The following is a 17,746-nucleotide window of genomic DNA, read 5'->3' as shown; positions in this document are numbered from 1 at the left end:
GTGACGTGTGATGTCTTGCCCCCATCTTAGGGGCAACCCAGCAGCTGTGGTTAGAAACAAATTGGAAAATTCAGTTAGGCTCCTTTTTTTTTTGCTGGGAGAAGGGCCAGAGCATTCTCAGGTGGCTGATTTTAGGTGTTCAGAAAACAGCAGCAAATTGTTACCTATGTCGTTTATTCTCCTTGTATTTGTACTCTTGGGAAGAGAGGCGGTTGGGGGTTTTTCTGCCTCGGGTGCCAAAATAACTCGGCTGGCCTTGGGTACTATGGCAACTTGACTTGTTGGCGAGGAGAGGGTGTGTGTGTGTTCCCTTTGTTTTTTTCCACACCCGGCTGCAAAATGTCCTTGAACTGGACCTGAGGGTGGTTTGGGAGAAGCGAGGCAGACAGTGGAGTTTGTGGGCACAGCTGAACAGAGACACTGCGCTGTTTTCGGCGTTGGATTTGTATTTGATAGGAAGTGGAGCCCTCTACAGACTCTGGATGTGAATGGGCTTCCTTTGAGGGATGTGTTCACCTGCTTACTAATGCTTCACCTCAGCAAGGGCAGCGAAACAGTCAGTTTGTTCCAGAACAGCCTTTTCCCTAAGGCGGCGAGGACGTACTGTGCTGAGTGTGGAGGCCTTCGGTAGCATCCCCGCCAATTGAGCTTAACGAAGGGGAGTGTGGTGTTTTTAGAGTGTGACTGATGTGTTGTGCATTTAATAAGTCCCAGCACATCCTGTTGGAAGGTGATGGGACAAAACCGCTGACAGATTTATTTTCCAGGATCAGATGGCTCCATTATTAATCACAGAAGGTACATACCAAGGGAAGGAATGAGATGAAAGATAAAAATAATCTGGATTGGGAACCGATAGAGCTTCTTTTACCTTTCTCTCTTTTTTTCAGTTTTCAACTGTTAAATGAAAAGTAATTTTGGATGAGAGCTTGCCTATATTTTGCAGCAGGTTTCCAATATATATTTTAATATGTTGGCTATGGTCCAGAGTATGTGCAGACCCCGTTGATAGCTGAGGCAGACAAAGCTCACAAGTGTATTGTGCATCCGTCTTCCCCCTTACACTGGTGAACCTCAAGTCTCAGCACCATGTTATCTTTAGCAATTTTATTTACTTAAAAGGTTTTACATATGGCCTAATCATCAAAATTTCTAAGCGGTTTACATGAACCATAAAATATACATTAACTTTACTGAGAGAATCAGATGCTAAAAACAAGCTCACCTTAAAAAAATGTTCAAAATGAAAACAGCAGTTTTAAAACATGCATTATATAATGAAATTGCATATTAAACCACGGCAAATTTACATGTATGGCTAGGCTTGCTTAAACAAAATACATTTTAGCTGGCGCTGAAAACAATATAGCATATCAATGGAAATGGAATTCCAAAGTGTAGATCCTACAACAATGAATATTTGATTATTTAGAAGTTTCCCCATATTTCTTTACTTAGCCGGTATTTATTTATTACATTTCTATCTCCACTCCTTAACTGCCTTTAGTACAAAATGGTCTTTTAGTCCCTTCCCTGCCATGATCTGGTCTGCTCTTCACACAGACTCCCAGTTAAGGTTTTAGCCTGAATGTCTGCCTGTTAAATGTATAGCAAGGTTAAATGAATAATAATCATGTTTTCCTTTTAAACCTGCCTACCCTCAATTCCCTTCCTAAACCTGAAATAGCACTGATCTTTTTTGATATGAGGCTCCTTTGTATGTAAGCAGTGTGCTTAGTTTGGCTCGTGACTACAAGCAAGCAAAAAGCAAAATGTGAACTTGCACCGGTTTCCTCTGCCTTGGGGTACAGACCTATGAAAGGTGAAAGGAGAATTGGGGTGCGGGTGTTGCTCTAGGAGCAGCAGTTCGGACCTGATCCTGCCTGGCTTAAAGAGGTGGGGATTTTCACTGTGAACCTTTGCAACCCCCATGCCTAACCTATATTTCTGTCGCGGCAGCATCACATCCTGCAGCTACATACATGAATTTTTAAATATTGTGTCAGAGGAAATTAGATGAGTTCGTGTTAGTACAAATCTCCTTCTACTTTTTTTTGAGAGTGATAGCATGTGAGCAGAAGGGGTCAGGACGGAATGTCTCTACAGTGGTGCCCCACAAGACGAATGCCTCGCAAGACGGAAAACTCACTAGACGAAAGAGTTTTCCGTTTTTGGAGTTGCTTCGCAAAACGAATCTCCTATGGGCTTGCTTCGCAAGACGAAAATGTCTTGCGAGTTCCTGCGGGTTTTTCCCCTCCCCCCTTTTTCTAAGCCGCTAAGCCGCTTATCAGCTGATCCGATAAACCGATAAGCCGCTAAAAGCCGCTAATAGCGCTAATCCGCTAATCCGTCAATGGGCTTGCTTCGCAAGACGAAAAAACCGCTAGACGAAGAGAATCACAGAACGCATTCTTTTCGTCTTGCGAGGCACCACTGTATTAGTAAAGATTTGTTGCTTGTTATGGACTTATGCTGTGATGGGGAACTTGTGACTAACAACAACAACAACAACAACAATATCAGTATGCCACCCATCTCACTGGGCTGCCCCAGCCACTCTGGATGGCTTACAACAAAAACACAATAAGACATGAAACATTAAAAGCTTCCCTATACAGGGCTGCATTCAGGTGTCGTCTGAAAGTCAGATAGCTGTTTATTTATTTCCTTGATATCTGATGGGAGGGTGTTCCACAGGGCGGGCGCCACTACTGAAAAGGCCCTGGTTGGATTGCAACTGCCATCATTCCTGACCATAGGCCATGCTGGCCGAGGTTCATGGGAGTTGAAGTCTAACAGCATCTCAAAGACCACAGGTCCCTGTGCCTGGACGAATGCAAAACATCAGGGGTGATTCTGGCTTTTTAAGACCCTTGGATGGCTTACAGCACAATTCTAATTGCGTGGCCAGGTACCACAACTCCCAAAATTGCAAACACAAGACTTCATGTGAGGCCAGGGCAACTTGGGCCTCTAAGTCTAGGGGGCCTCACCAGGTTGCCCTCTCCTCAGTTCCATAGTCTCCCCTCTCCCAAAATTGCAAACCCAAGACTTCATGCGATGGCAGAACAACTTGGGCCTCTAAGTCTAGGGGGCCTCACCAGGTTGCCCGCTCCCCAGTGCCGCAGTCTCCCCTCTCCCAAAATTGAAAACCCAAGACTTCATGCAAAGGCAGGGCAACTCAGGCCCAGCAACTATTAGACCCAGTAAGGCCTAATTTGAAGCAGTGGGGCGCAACTTGATTGTTTTTTTTTTTTTTTGTAGGGCCCCAGTTCACAGCTAAAGTCTGCAAAATCTTATAGATATAAATAAAATCCATCCAGATTGTCCTGGTGCAGGGACCCCTTTGGGCCAATTGCCCAATTGCTCAAATTGCCTTAAGGTCAGCCCTGATGAGAGTGTGCAGGGGTTGGACTGACAAGTCGTGCACCTTCTAGGTCCCTGGTGTCACCATTCAGAGTACAGACTCAAGGACTTGTTATGGAAATAAAGGGTGGCATTTATTGGAAATCAGTTTTGTCACCTTCCCCCCCCCAAACCCCGAGACAATGAGCCCAGCCACATTTTATTCACAGTCGCATAAGCACTACCCTACAGCATGGCCATAAACTTTGTATGTTCAACAGCTGAAATATACACCCAATATGTAGCAATGGAAATTTATGTTACTGCTTTATGAATGAACACTGTGTTTTATGAATGGACTCTGTATTTTGTGATTTACCTAAGAGCCACCAATAGGGAGCTCTAGAATCTGACAGCTAACCAATAGGGTACTACCAAACAGCGCACCCTATTGCTGAAAGCAGGTAACCAGCAGGGAATGCTTCAGCTCAGCCTTTGCACTGTTGACTGAACACCCCCTGCTGTGCAGATAATGGAGAAAGCTTGTAAATTGTATCCCTTCTGGCATCCTGGCCAACTTTATTACACTGGTGTAAACCCTGGTGCACCAGAAGCCCAGAATAGCAGCAAATAAAATCCGTTCATATGTCAGCAACTGATAAGACTTGTCAACCAGTTCTTACAAAGTCTTCCTAAATTATAAAGCTCCAAAATACAGGCCAAAAGAGAGCAGGTCTGGGAAGAGTGAGGCATACAATGGGCACCACCCGTGAAAAGGCCCTGCTCTATGTAACTCCTGCTCTGTCATTTGATAGGGTGCCCACTTGCCCTCCTTCTTGACATGGAATGCTCTCTATTGGAGTCTCCAGGTCCAGTACATAGACCATAAAAAGGGAGAGCAGGAACCTTGAAGTTCCCAACAGCTGTTAAGCAAGCAAGCAAGCAAGCAAGCACACACAGGTCACCTTCATCACAGCCAGGACACCTATGTCCTGGCCAGGCCTGCACCCAATTTTGTTTTTGTACAATCTTGTTTGTTCTCAGTAACCAAAATTATATTATCAACATATACAAGCAGGAAAGTTGTTTTCCTTCATTTGCAAGGAATCGTACAAAACAAAGTGGCACTAATAAAGAAAAGTTCCATGCACATGATGTGTGATGGTAATTATTTTCCCCAAGTTAAATGATAACTAATCAGAGGCAGCTACAGGAAAGCTATGAGATTCAGGTGAGGGTCGGATGCCTTGTCAATCCCAGCAGGTATATAAGAGGACGACCCGGCCTGCACAGGCCTCCAAAGCTGATTCCAGGGTGTAGCCACCATTGCAGGCAGGATGGTGGACAAACTACCCCAGAAGGAGCACAACCCCCTGTGATTGGCCAGTTAGACAGTAAGGCAGAATTTAATCTTCCTGGCTGCTGGAAGGGGAGTTATCCCATTGCCAGCCAGGATTCCATCAGCCAGGCAGCTTCCGTCGGCTGGTGGGAGGCAATGCTACTGCCTCTTGGAAGTAGGTAAGGAGACCTATGCCTACTCAGAACTTACTCCCAGGTAAATAGGCGAAACAAAATAAAAAAAATTCCTTCCAGTAGCACCTTAGAGACCAACTAAGTTTGTTATTGGTATGAGCTTTCGTGTGCATGCACACTTCTTCAGATACACTGAAACAGAAGTCACCAGACTCTTATATATAGTTACTTCTGTCTGGTGACTTCTGTTTCGGTGTATCTGAAGAAGTGTGCATGCACACGAAAGCTCATACCAAGAACTAACTTAGTTGGTCTCTAAGGTGCTACTGGAAGGAATTTTTTTATTTTGTTTCAACTACGGCAGACCAACATGGCTATCTACCTGTAACCAGGTAAGTAGGGTTAGGATTGCACCCTTAGCCTAAGAAGTTCAATTGTTGATGGAGAAATAAGCAGTGGCATGATCAGGATGGCTGCTGCAAGATAGCTCAGCTGGTAGAGCACTAGACTCTTAAACTCAGGGTCGTGGGTTTGAGTCCCACATTGGGCAAAAGATTCCTGCATTGCAGGGGGTTGGACTAGATGACCCTCATAGTCCCTTCCAACTCTACAATTCTATGGTTCTAAGGACATGCAGAGTGGTGGAAGTATAGCTCAGCATCCCTGCACATGTTCTGCTTCTGATCTTAATACAGTGGTACCTCGGTTTAAGAACAGCCCTGTTTACGAACTATTCGGTTTACGAACTCTGCAAAACCGGAAGTAGTGTCCCGGTTTGCAAACTTTACCTCGGTCTACAAACAGAAGCCGAATAGTGGAAGGGCACCGGCAGCGGGAGGCCTCATTAGGGAAAGCGCACCTCAGTTTAAGAACGGTTTTGGTTTAAGAACAGACTTCCGGAATGGATTCAGTTCGTAAACCGAGGTACCACTGTAGTGTGCTTTGTGTCCTGGCTGGATCCTGCTACACCAAGTGGGAGACAAGGCGATGGCATTGGCTTTTGGTTCTGGACTCAGCTTTGGTACAAGTCAGGAGCTTAAAGTATGATATGATGTTGGGTTCAGAGCATGGCTTGTTCTGAAGCAGAGAGCCATAACATCCTAGTCTGAACACAATGGGAAACAATGTTTAGTTAGACACTCCCTGGTCTAACTGTGGGATGTGAAAGTGGAGGAGTGAATGGGATCCAAGCATGAAGAAAAGGTTTGTGCATATCTCAGCTGAATCACAACCAGGTCATTCTCTCTCCTACCTCACAGGGTTGCTGTGAGAATAAAAAAGGGGGATAATCATGCCTACTTCGGAGGAAAGGCAGGTTATACAGGGTGAGTCTTTTAAAAGAGGCCCCGTGGAACATGTGTACTCTGTATCCATGGGCCCTCCTTTAAAGGACTCACCCTGTACAGTCATACCTCGAGTTGAATGTGCTCTGTGGCAACCCGGAAGTAACGGTGCGCGTTATTTCCGGGTTTCGCCACTCGCGCATGCACAGACGCTCAAAATGACATCACGCGCATGCGCAGAAGTGGTGAAACGCAACCCACGCATGTGCATGTGCGCTGTCGCATCTTGTGTTCCGTTCGGGATGCGAATGGGGCTCTGGAACAGATCCTGTTCGCATCCCGAGGTACCACTGTATATGTAATAATTTAACTAACTAGAAAAATAAAACACACTTGTGTTGCTGCAAAAAAAAACAACAAAAACAACCGGTAAAAAACTGCCAATCCTCTTTTCATTTTTGCTTTCCTCCCATACCAAAAAGACCAAAGTTTTCGGCCTACAAAGAAAATGGTGCCCTTGCTTGAGCACTCAGAAGAATTTCCTTGAACATCTCTAAGGCTTTATGCGCCCTCTAATTGGAAAACACAAATCATATAAACTAAACAGTTTGTGACCTGGGGTAAACTATATTATTATTTTTGTGTGTGCAAAAGATGGCAAAATATGAAAGAAAAACAACACACGATTGAAGTGAAGATGAAAGCTCCTTTATTGTCCTGGCAAGGTATGAAATATCCAATATGTAAAGTTTGAGCAAACTTCAAAAAAGATTCATGTTGCAAAAACTAAGGTGTTAAAACAGGAGGGGGAAATGGCAAATTGTTCCTGCATGAAAAGATTCTACAATTCCTTTCATTCTGAAATTACTTTGGCAAGTAATTCCGTGGATCAAAGCTGCATTCCACATATGCTCCTCCATTAATGAGGTGCTTGGAGTATAATTACTCATACCTTTTCCCTCTCTTAACAGCTGAGCGGAAGCATTCTCTAGGCAAAGACTACCATCCCCTTTGTCTGAAGTGCTACCATTGCAAACGGCAGCTCAGCCCTGGCCAGCATGCTGAGGTAGGAAACAAACCATCACCCCATCTGTCTGCTTCAGTGACTTGCTACACCCTGACAGCAATCTGTCTCTCCCGGCGGAGGGCTCCGCTTCCAAAGGCCTGCCTGGGATTGAGTTGCTGCCACCAAAGGCTGCTTAGAAGTGCTTTAATGTGATGGTTGGGGAGACGGGAAGGAAGATGCACAGGCTATGGTTACTTGGAAACTGGGGAAATGCCTGTCAAGGGTACACGTGTGTGCAGAGGGTATACGTGTGTGCAGAGGGAAGATATTGCAAGGCTCCCAGTGTGTATGGGCATGCAATGGGTCTTCCTACAGAGGTGGGCAAATCGGTTAATTTCAGTCTCTCCTTTCTCCAATCTCAAATCAAGTTTGGCACATTTCCACAAATATTTGTTTTTTCAAAGGTCCTCAAATCAGATTCGTCTGCCACATCTATTCTTAATGGACACACATTTCTGCCTAATATACATACTTTTGCAAGCAATTTCCCTTCATATTGCATGTTATGCTCACCAGCATGTGAATTTTTATGTAGATTTACCCATAACAAATGCATGCGTTCTTGAACACATTTTTGGAAGTTTGACGAACTCCATCGCAAAATTCGGATCAGTGAGAATTTTGAAGGACAGCTGCGCTTCATTTTGCAGTTTGTTTTGGGTACTGTGAATTAGGTAGGTTTGCATTAAAATGTGGACCAAACATAACTTCTCCCCCATCCTTACCTCTGTACGTAGGGACACAAGAAGCTGCCTCATAATGAGCCTGACTTGTAGTTCATCTTAGATTGGGGTCTCTCCCAGCCCTGCCTGTAGATGATTCTGGGACCTTCTGCACAAAGTCATGATATAGGCGGCCCCAGAGTTTCTTGTCAGGTTTGTCCCAGGCCATACAATTATGGCAGGTGGGTTTTGCCTCCTACTGTAGTTTATAGGAGAAAGGAAAAGGATCACTCTGGGATCCCATGACCAGTGCCTAGTATTGGAAGCAAGGAAGTTTCAAAGGGAAATGGGCATGGAGCTCAAACAGGGATCTGTAATCCCAGCAAGAGGCAAACAGAGATTAAGATGCTTATACCTTCACTGCCTGGGACGCAGGTGGCGCTGTGGGTAAAACCTCAGCGCCTAGGACTTGCCTATCGTATGGTCGGCGGTTCGAATCCCCGCGGCGGGTTGAGCTCCCGTCGTTCGGTCCCAGCTCCTGCCCACCTAGCAGTTCGAAAGCACTCTTAAGTGCAAGTAGATAAATAGGTACCACTTTATAGCGGGAAGGTAAATGGCGTTTCCGTGTGCTGCGCTGGCTCACCAGAGCAGCTTCATCACGCTGGCCACGTGACCTGGAAGTGTCTCCGGACAGCGCTGGCCCCCGGCCTCTTAAGCGAGATGGGCGCGCAACCCCAGAGTCGGTCACGACTGGCCCGTACGGGCAGGGGTACCTTTACCTTTACCTTTTACCTTCACCTCCAGCCCCTCTGCTTCCTGTTCATCATTGCTCACAGCTCAGTCTTCTCCGACTTCCTCCCTTCCTGCCCTCCCTTCCCTCAAGGGAACCCCTGGTAAGGAAGCTTTTTGGCAGCCAAACAAGAACTTCTGTACCAACGCTGGACTTCCTACCTGGACCAATGAAGGCTTTAGTCTTGAGGTCCAGAGAGTGAAAGAGGAGAACTTGAGATCTGAGGCAGGACTTGGGATGTCGTCAGAGAAAGAGGGCCATTTGAGATGTTCATGAGGTGAGGTGCCTCAGGACTATAGCAGTAGTACTGAGATAGATAGATAGATAGATAGATAGATAGATAGATAGATAGATAGATTCTTTATTGTCATTACACAAGTGCAACATTGCACAAAGTGCAACGAAATTGGATGCCATCCCTTAAAACAACAAAAGCAAGACAACAACAACAACCAAACAAACTACATTCCAGCCACACCCACACCACACCCATCAAACTCCCAGGTCACACTAACGAGTTACAGCATTCAAAAGGGCCACAGCTCTTGGATAGAAACTGTTTTTCAGTCTATTTGTCTTTGACTTGATGTTTCTATATCTTCTGCCAGAAGGCAGTAGTGCAAACAGACAGTGTCCCGGGTGAGATGAATCCTGCAGGATGTTATTTGCTTTCCTAAGACAACGGGAACCGTACAGTTCTTCCAAAGATGGGAGAGGATGACCAATAATCCTTTGGGCTGTGGTTATGACCTTCTGGAGCACCTTCCTCTCCCTAGCTGTACAACTGGAGAACCAAGCACAAATACAGTATGTAAGAATGCTCTCTATGGAGCCTCGGTAGAAGGACACCAGCAGTCTCTCACTCAGATTGTTCTTCTTTAAAAGTCTGAGGAAATAAATTCTCTGCTGGGCCTTCTTCACCAGAGCAGTGGTATGTGCGCTCCAAGTCATGCCCTGATCGATAGCTACTCCCAAAAACCTGAATTCCGCCACCCTCTCCACCCGTTCCCCGTTGATATACAAGGGCTGAATGTCCGCCTTTTTTTTCCTGTAATCCACCACCAATTCCTTGGTCTTAGCCGTATTAAGAGCCAGATTGTTCTCTCCACACCAAACACAGAGCCGCTCCACCTCATCCCGATAGGCGGATTTTCATTGGGATCTATGACACGTTCAGAAGAGTTTATTCTGGTTGGGTGGGATCCTGACATCAGTACTTCAAGGGGGCCAAAGTGTTGTTCTCTCTTAAGTATGCTCCAGATTGTGTCCTATTTCTTTTGTCTCATAGACAAAAGAAGCTGTTGAGTTTGAAGGTTGCCCCCATCTGCTTAGTCCCATCTTATCATTTCAGTCAGGAAGCCCCTTTCTTGCACAGAGACTAGCTAAAAGACTTGCCAAGTCTGACGGGTGGTGTATGGTACAGGGAACCACCCTTGGCCTCAGCAATTCCAAGATGAATCTCTGAGCACCATGACAAGTCGAAAAAATGTAATATTGGCCATGGCATCAATGAAAGGAGAAAGGGTGCACAGACAGAGTTCCAATGAGTACAAGCTGCCTGCAAGACAACCCTAAACCATAGCTGGCAACTTACAGATTTGAAAATAAAGGACCAGCAGCCTCGAAAATAAGGGAACAGCAGCCAAAATAAGGGATTTTCCAGGCACAGGTATGTTCAACTTCTGAGCCCCTCCAAGCCAAAGGCAGAAAGCCCAGCCATCAGCCAAACGAAGCCTCAAGCAGTGGTTCCCACAGCGCAGCAACCCGGCAAAGGGGATGCAGCAAGGAAAACCACCGTCACCTCTCCGCTGGGAAGCACTGAGCAAAGGCGAGTCCCCAAGCAACATGGCCGATTTGATCGGCACAAGGCATGCAAGCTCCACTCCCCAGTTGTTCTTAGACTTCTTATTGGGTGAGCATTGCAGCCAAGCAACACAGTTGGAGCCTCCCTCCTCCCTGGCCGGCAGGGAGGGTGGGAGAGGAGCTGCTTCCTTTGAAACCCGGGAAATTTAAGGGACATCATCAATAAGGGACAGCAGCGGTACACAGCGCTGGGATAAGTGACTTTCCTGCCAAATAAGGGACAGTTGACAGCTATGCCCTAAACTAGTGTTCCTCAACCTGATGTATGCTAGATATTTTCGTCTACAACACTTGACAGTCCTGGTCAGCATGGCCAATGGTCTGGGGTGATTGGAAGTGTAGTGCAAAATATATAAAGGGCACCAGGTTGACCATGTCTGCCCTTAGCATCTTCTTTCTAAATTACCCGGTTGGGTTGGAGGCATAGACAGAGGAACATGGGAAGCCACCTTACATCAAGTTGGACCATGGGTCCATCTAGATCAATATTGTCAGCTCTGACTAGCAGGAGCTCTCCAGGGTTTCAGACAGGGAGTCTTACCCACCTCAACCAGGGGGTGTTATGGATTGAACCTGGGACCTCTTCCTGCAGTCATTGCAGCAGACACGGGTCAGTGATAACATTATGCAGTTCATATGCAGCTGACTTGGAGACATCTGTGCAGAAATTTTAGTTGAGCAGTAAAGTATTATCTCTAAATCACTTGAAGTCAGAAGGGTAGATAACGACCAAGAAACATTCTCATTCCGATTCGGGAAAGGGACCTGCGAAGCAGTGGCTTTCTTGTGCTCAGTAATGGAAAAGAGAATCGATTCTAATACGGTTCTTCCAGGGCAAGCCCAAAGCAAGAGATTTCAGCTTACCATCGCTGCAAAGTGGTTTCCCGAAGAATGTCTGATCCAGTTTTGTTGCATTAAATCAAGTTATCTTCATGGGGATGTATGAAAAATTCATTGTATACGGAACAGCACTAATATTTGCGCAGCATGTGCCACAGGATGAGGGGAAATATACTGAGCATCTTTTCAGCCACATTTGAAATCCTTGGGGGAATCAAGTCATGAAGCATAAAAACTTACATTTGCAGGATCATTTCCCGAGATTCTATACCCTCCCCCCTGGATTTTTTTTTCCTGCACCATTGAGCTCTAGATTTAAAAAATACATGCCTACTATGCATGATCTTACAAGCATCAGTTTGTTTAGAGAGGTCTGCGGATGCACAAAGTGCACTAGATGGTTTTCTTCACTACGATTGTTTATTACATACGTCTTTTTAATATGCTGGTGTTGGCAGTATGGGGTTTGGTAAGGAATGACCAAGAGGGCTTGGCAATCAGAAGGTCTGCAGTTTGAATCCCTGCGACGAGGTGAGATCCCGTTGCTCTGTCCCAACTCCTGCCAACCTAGCAGTCTGAAAGCACGCCCAAAAAGTGCAAGTAGATAAATAGGTACCGCTCCGGCGGGAAGGTAAACAGTATTTCCGTGTGCTGCTCTGGTTTCACTAGAAGTGGCTTAGTCATGCTGGCCACATGACCCAGAAAAACTTCTGTGGACAAACGTCGGCTCCCTCAGTCAGTAAAGCGAGATGAGCGCTGCAACCCCAGAGTCATCTGCGACCGGACTTAACTGTCAGGGGTCCTTTACCTTTACCTTTAAGGAATGATCAGGATCCAAAGAGGTCTGTGCCCATTCCCAAAGAAGGTTAATAAGTCTGCAGGATTTTGCTGATTTTGCTTCCACTGCAGAAGCCTCTTGTGTTGTCTGGGTTGCTGACCTTTGTGAATTGTTTGGGAGAAATTCTTCCTTTCAACCTGCTCTTCGTATTCAGAGGAAATCCCATATTGGCCCCCAGTGGAGGATTTCTTCCCAAAACAAAAAGCACTTTCAGAGAAGGGGAGGGGAGAGTTGAACTTCACGGCCCTCCAGCTGACATCCCACTAATGATCAGCACCCACCCCCCAAAAAACCCATTTGTGTCAATTAGGGATGGAAGGTTCTATTACTTTGGTTCTCTCAGTTTCTCATTTTTCCAATCTTAAATTCTGTTCTCCACATTTTGCAGCAATTTGTGAATTTTTCATTTGTAAAATCCTCATGAAAATCCATCTGCGTGAATTTCTCCTAATATGCTGTTATGATGGATGTGCACAGTTTTTTGCAAGCAATCCCCTCCAATATAACACATTTTTGTATATTATTTTTCTCCAACATGTTCACTTTTATGCACCTTTTCCCTCAGCATATACATTTTTTGTGAACCTTCATTGGTTGGGGAATTGCATCCCAAAATCTGGGTGAGCGCAAATTTCAAAGGATGGCTGTGCTGCAGCTGACATGTTCTTTCAGAATGGCAGTGCAAAATTTGGAAGAGTGCAAATGTTTAAAGATACATAGCTGTGCTTCAGTTCTCATATTGTTCTGGAAACTGCAAAGGTTAACACCATGGCTGGTTTAGGTCAGTGGTGGGAAAGAGCCCTGTTTGAGGCCCTGGAGAGCCAGTCACAGTAGATAAGAAGAGTCTGCATCAGTCTGATGTAACATATCCTCGTATGCCTTGTCTCACAGGGTGGGGAGAGCAAGGCCAAAATTTCACACACACACACACACACACACACACACACACACACACCACCCTCATGCTGACTTTCCAAAGCCAGTTAAGTGAGGCACCAGTTTTTGGGAAGGAGGCACGATGCTCTTGCATGATCCTAATGCCCTCTCACCTTCTTCCCCAAACTGGGCAAGCTCTAACTAGGCTTTGGGAAGGAGGTGGGAGGACTCTAGGACCCCATCAGAGCCCTCACACCTCCTTCCTAAAACCCAGCACCTCGCTTACCTGGCTTTGAGACTGTCTTAATTGACTCAGCCTTGTAGAATATTGCATAATTATATAGTGCCGTTGAGCATGTGAAGAGTGCCTCTTCCTCACCATTGTGGGAAATCTGAGACATAATCCTGGACGAAGAGGCAAAGCTTGCAGGCTGCTCAGAGCTTATTACTTCAAGTCAGGCTTCAGTCCTGGCTATTCTCCATTTCTAAATTAACCGCTACATGCTGCCGGTGGAGGTACCATTCTAGTGACCAGAGCGTGACCTGTCAATGAGCGTCCAAGTCAGGCTGCCCCAAAGTGTTGCAGCTTTGGAGAACAGGCTGACCTCTGGGTGGGGTTGCTCTGCAGGTACCCAAATAACATTTCTGATGTCATCATTGGCCATGCTAAGTGCAGACTAGGGATGAAAGGACCTGTCAATCTTGGTTCTCTCGGTTTCACATTTTTCCATACCTCAACTGTAGTTTGCCATAATTCCATAGCAATTTGCAATTTAAGAAAAAATCATGGAAGTTCACCAGCATTTTCATTTCAATATTCTCCTAATAAACATTTTGGTATGCAGTTTTGATAAATGCAATTTTGCAAGCAACTCCTCCTAATATAATGCAACATAATGCAACTTTCCCTGATATATTCATTTTTATGTGCACATTCCCTTGATATATGCAACCTTCGCTGGCTGGAGAACAGCACCACAAAATCTGGATAAGTGCAAATTTCAAAGGATGCCTATCAAGTGCAAACTTAATAGGTTCATGCCCTCCAACATTTCTCCGATGAAATTAGGGACGTCCCATTCCATAATGATATTTATACCCCACACGTCTTACTGGGCTGCCCCAGCCACTCTGAGCAGCTTCCAACAAATATAAAAACATAATAAAAATAAAATAAATCCTATACAGGATTGCCTTCAGATGGCTCGGGGGTTGGATAACTCCACGCCCTCCAACATTTCTCCAATGAAAATAGGGACATCCTAGGGAAAAGCGGGACATTCTGGGATCAAATCAGAAACTGGGATGGCTTCTCTAAATTAGAGAAAATAGGAACACTTGGAGGGTCTGTAGGTTAAGCTTTAAATGTGACCTGTATCACATTTCTTCCCTGTCCCTAGTGCAGAACAAGCCCATCTTTGAATAAAAAGCAAAGCGAAGTATGGAATAATGGCAAGTTATTAACTATGATCTCTCAGTGAAGGCTTTGAGAGCTTCCCACACTCCATTCTGCCATTAAACCCTCATCCTGCCCTCCTGTGTAACAGCCATGTGTTTTACTCTGCATGATCACACCCACATCTTTGCCAGAGTTTAAATCCCATTAACAGGAACATTTGGGGGAGGCATAATGGCATGCATTGTAATAGCTTTAGAGTCAAGGTATGTTTTGAATGATTGGGGGGGGCATTAATAATATGAAAGGGTAGGGGGCTGTCTCTTCTACTCATTGACTGCTGGAAGGGTCCTACTGCATATACCTCGTGCAGACGCTATAAATAATTTTCTATTAGCACCTGGCTTAAGGTTAATAGTTAGGCTTCAAGGAGAAAATGACCTGGCTGGATTTAAACATTTCTGGGGTAACAACAGGCAATCCAAACTTGCAAAGCAATTTTCAGCGGGCATTGAGTTATTGAAAGGGAGAAAAATAATTCTATATGCAATGTCTATCTTATATGTAACATTTTCAATTAAATTGATTTATAAGAAAGTAGGGAGTTGCCTAAAACAGAACCAGAGCAACAGCCTATTTTGTCTATAGCAGACTTGAGGCTTGTCAGATCCCAGGGTTCTAGTAAAACAGAAAACAAAACCAGAAAGGATCTACCAATTAGAGACCGGTGTAAAAGGCGTACTGTCCATCTCGAGAGACAATGGAGTGCACCTCCGGAGGTGAAGTCAAACCACTGTGTTAGCAGCTCCAAAGTGACCTTCCATGGTGTGCAAGCCTGGGCAGTGTGGATGGAGCTCCTGGGCTGCAAAGACAGCAAGAATTCCCTCTCTGCTTCGCTGATGTTGTCCAAAGGAAAGCAGAGCAATACAATACATTGGCAACTTGGCTGCAGGAGTGGCAGGAAGGAGGGGTACACGGTACCATCCAACCATCTTAGGGACACCATCTGTGTAGGGTTTCCTCCTTACCTTTCCCTTCTCCCGAAGATATCCTTCAAGGCAGCAGAAGCACACACACAGTTCCATTTTATATTATCGCTGTCACTGTCAGAAGCTCCCATGCAGAAAACTGCTGAACTTTGGATAACATTCAGCTTGACATCTTTTCTCTCTCGGCTTTAAATCTCGGCTCTAAATCAACATCTTTCATAAAGCCTTTCTTAAATCACCAGGGATTCACCTGTTCTGTGTTAATTTCGCTCCTGCCTTCACATCTGATACATCTAGGGATGCCTGAGGAATTAAATTTCTGTGAATTCCAGTGTGAACTCACCTGATCCGCACCTCCTGGACTAGTGTGCAGATCAGAATGTAATTATCCTTCAGATTGTGCACCCCTCCAAATCTTGTGATGCTTTTCGCAGTTGTTGTTTTTTTTAAAAGGTATTAAAATGCATATTTTACTATAAAATGCATTTAGAAATGCATACACTGAGATGAAATATGGATTTAAGTGTGGATTTTCTTATTTTAAAAAGTGCAGATTAATGCAGAAACGGGATGGAACAGACTTATGAATCAACACATAGGAAAATGACATAAGCTCGAAATAGACTGGTATGCCCATTCCTAGGCAACTTTGCATATTGTTTCCCACCCATGCGATAGGAAGTTGCAAGGGCAGCCTGTTGCAGCGATTGTTTGCATAGTGGAGAGTTATGGTGCCTTTTATAACTAGCTATTTATTCACAAACGTACAGGCCAAGCCGACGCAAATCCAGCATGTGCCCTGGTAGAATTAGTCCCAACCATATCAGTCTACCTCCCCAGTATCCCACAATTTCCTGCAGCTTAGCAATATTGCTGGAACAATTCCCAAGCTTGAGCTGCTTTGACCCTCTGTTGCTGGCAATCAAATACTAAAAGCATTCTTCCAGCCCAGGTGGGTTTGAGCAGCCACTGGCCATCAACAACTGGTAACCAGGATCCTATCACCTTCCAGCAAGTCCCCATGGGGGCAGGGCAGCAACTTTCACATCAGGCTGTGTCTTGTACAATAGCCTGCACGGCATTAGCAACATGTAAGTGTCCTTAGCAAATCTGGGAGGACTAATCTTTCTTCTATTTTACTTTCACAGCATGATGACAAACCTTATTGCACCCACTGCTACCTTCAGCGCTTTGGACCCAGAGGTAAACTCCTATCCCATTAACCAGTTGTCCTGCACTCGCAGAGAAGAGCTACAATTCTCAGAGTCAATTCCTCTTCACAGAGAACTCTGGCAATTGGGAAGGGAATTGGGCTCTCCTAAAAACTCTTAAACCACAGAGCCTAGGACTTGCCGATCAGAAGGTCGGGGGTTCGAATCCCCATGATGGGGTGAGCCCCCGTTGCTCGGTCCCTGCTCCTGCCAACCTAGCAGTTCGAAAGTACATCAAAGTGCAAGTAGATAAATAGGCACCGCTCCGGCAGGAAGGTAAACGCCGTTGGCCTGGAGGCGAGCACTTCTCCTGAGGGAACTTAGTTCCCTCCGCCTCTCTGCCCTGAGCCTCTGCAGCTCAGGAGAGGCTGGAGGGTTACCGGACCCAGAGGCCACCTCAGCTTCCCCTGATGGGGCTGAGAGTGGAGCACCTGCAGGCAATGGGTCCTCCATCACCTCAGGAGCCAGAGCAGACTCAGCTGGTGCCTGCACCTGAGGATCCAGCACAGGTGAGGGCCCTTCAGGCTCAGGCCCCAGCCCCGGCTCAGCTGGTTCTGGAGGCGGGGACTCCTGTGCAGGCTGGGATTCCTCAGGTTCAGCCTCCGAGTCCGAATCCCAGGCCATCACACCTGGGCAGCACGGGCATATATGCTCCGTCACCATGCTATTCACCTCTCATATATTCCTTGAGAGAGAGCAAGGAGGTTGTGTGAAGATGCGCCATGCAATGATGTTCTGTCTTCCATTGAACTAGCTGCATGTAACTCTTGATGCTGATGTGCAATTCCCAGCTGAGGCAACTCGCTGTTGTGCAAACTAGAGCTGGGTCAGGGCAAAGAGAAAACACAACACCAAATTAAATCCACAATCTTCCTGCAATGAGTCATTTGGGATTTTCTCAGAACAACCGTCAGAGAGACCTGCCAGCAATTTGTGCTTGTGGTATGATTCAGGTGACCGGGCCATCGCATACCCACGCCAGATGGAAAGATTGGCTTGCACAGATTGAAATAAACCCCCATTTATCTTTGCATCATCAACTCCCCTGCCAAACAGACTATATAGGACTTTTCTTGAAAGATACTACTATACATTTAAAGTGCACGACTACCCC

At 45.6% G+C, this 17,746-nt stretch overlaps 1 protein-coding gene across 1 annotated transcript in view; it reads left to right on the top strand.

The window, feature by feature from the left end:
* Positions 1-17,746, top strand: part of LOC309522087 (cysteine-rich protein 1-like) — a 30,482-nt gene that overhangs the window by 9,287 nt on the left and 3,449 nt on the right. The window contains exons 2-3 of the mRNA XM_082205303.1: positions 7,073-7,167; positions 16,570-16,624. Of these exons, the coding sequence (XP_082061429.1) occupies positions 7,073-7,167; positions 16,570-16,624 (150 nt within the window). The remainder of the gene's footprint in view (positions 1-7,072; positions 7,168-16,569; positions 16,625-17,746) is intronic.

The sequence above is a fragment of the Podarcis vaucheri genome (assembly GCF_965113315.1).
Source record: "Podarcis vaucheri genome assembly, chromosome: 17".
Classification (NCBI taxonomy): Eukaryota; Metazoa; Chordata; class Lepidosauria; order Squamata; family Lacertidae; genus Podarcis; species Podarcis vaucheri.
This window is presented reverse-complemented; position numbering and strand designations above follow the sequence as displayed.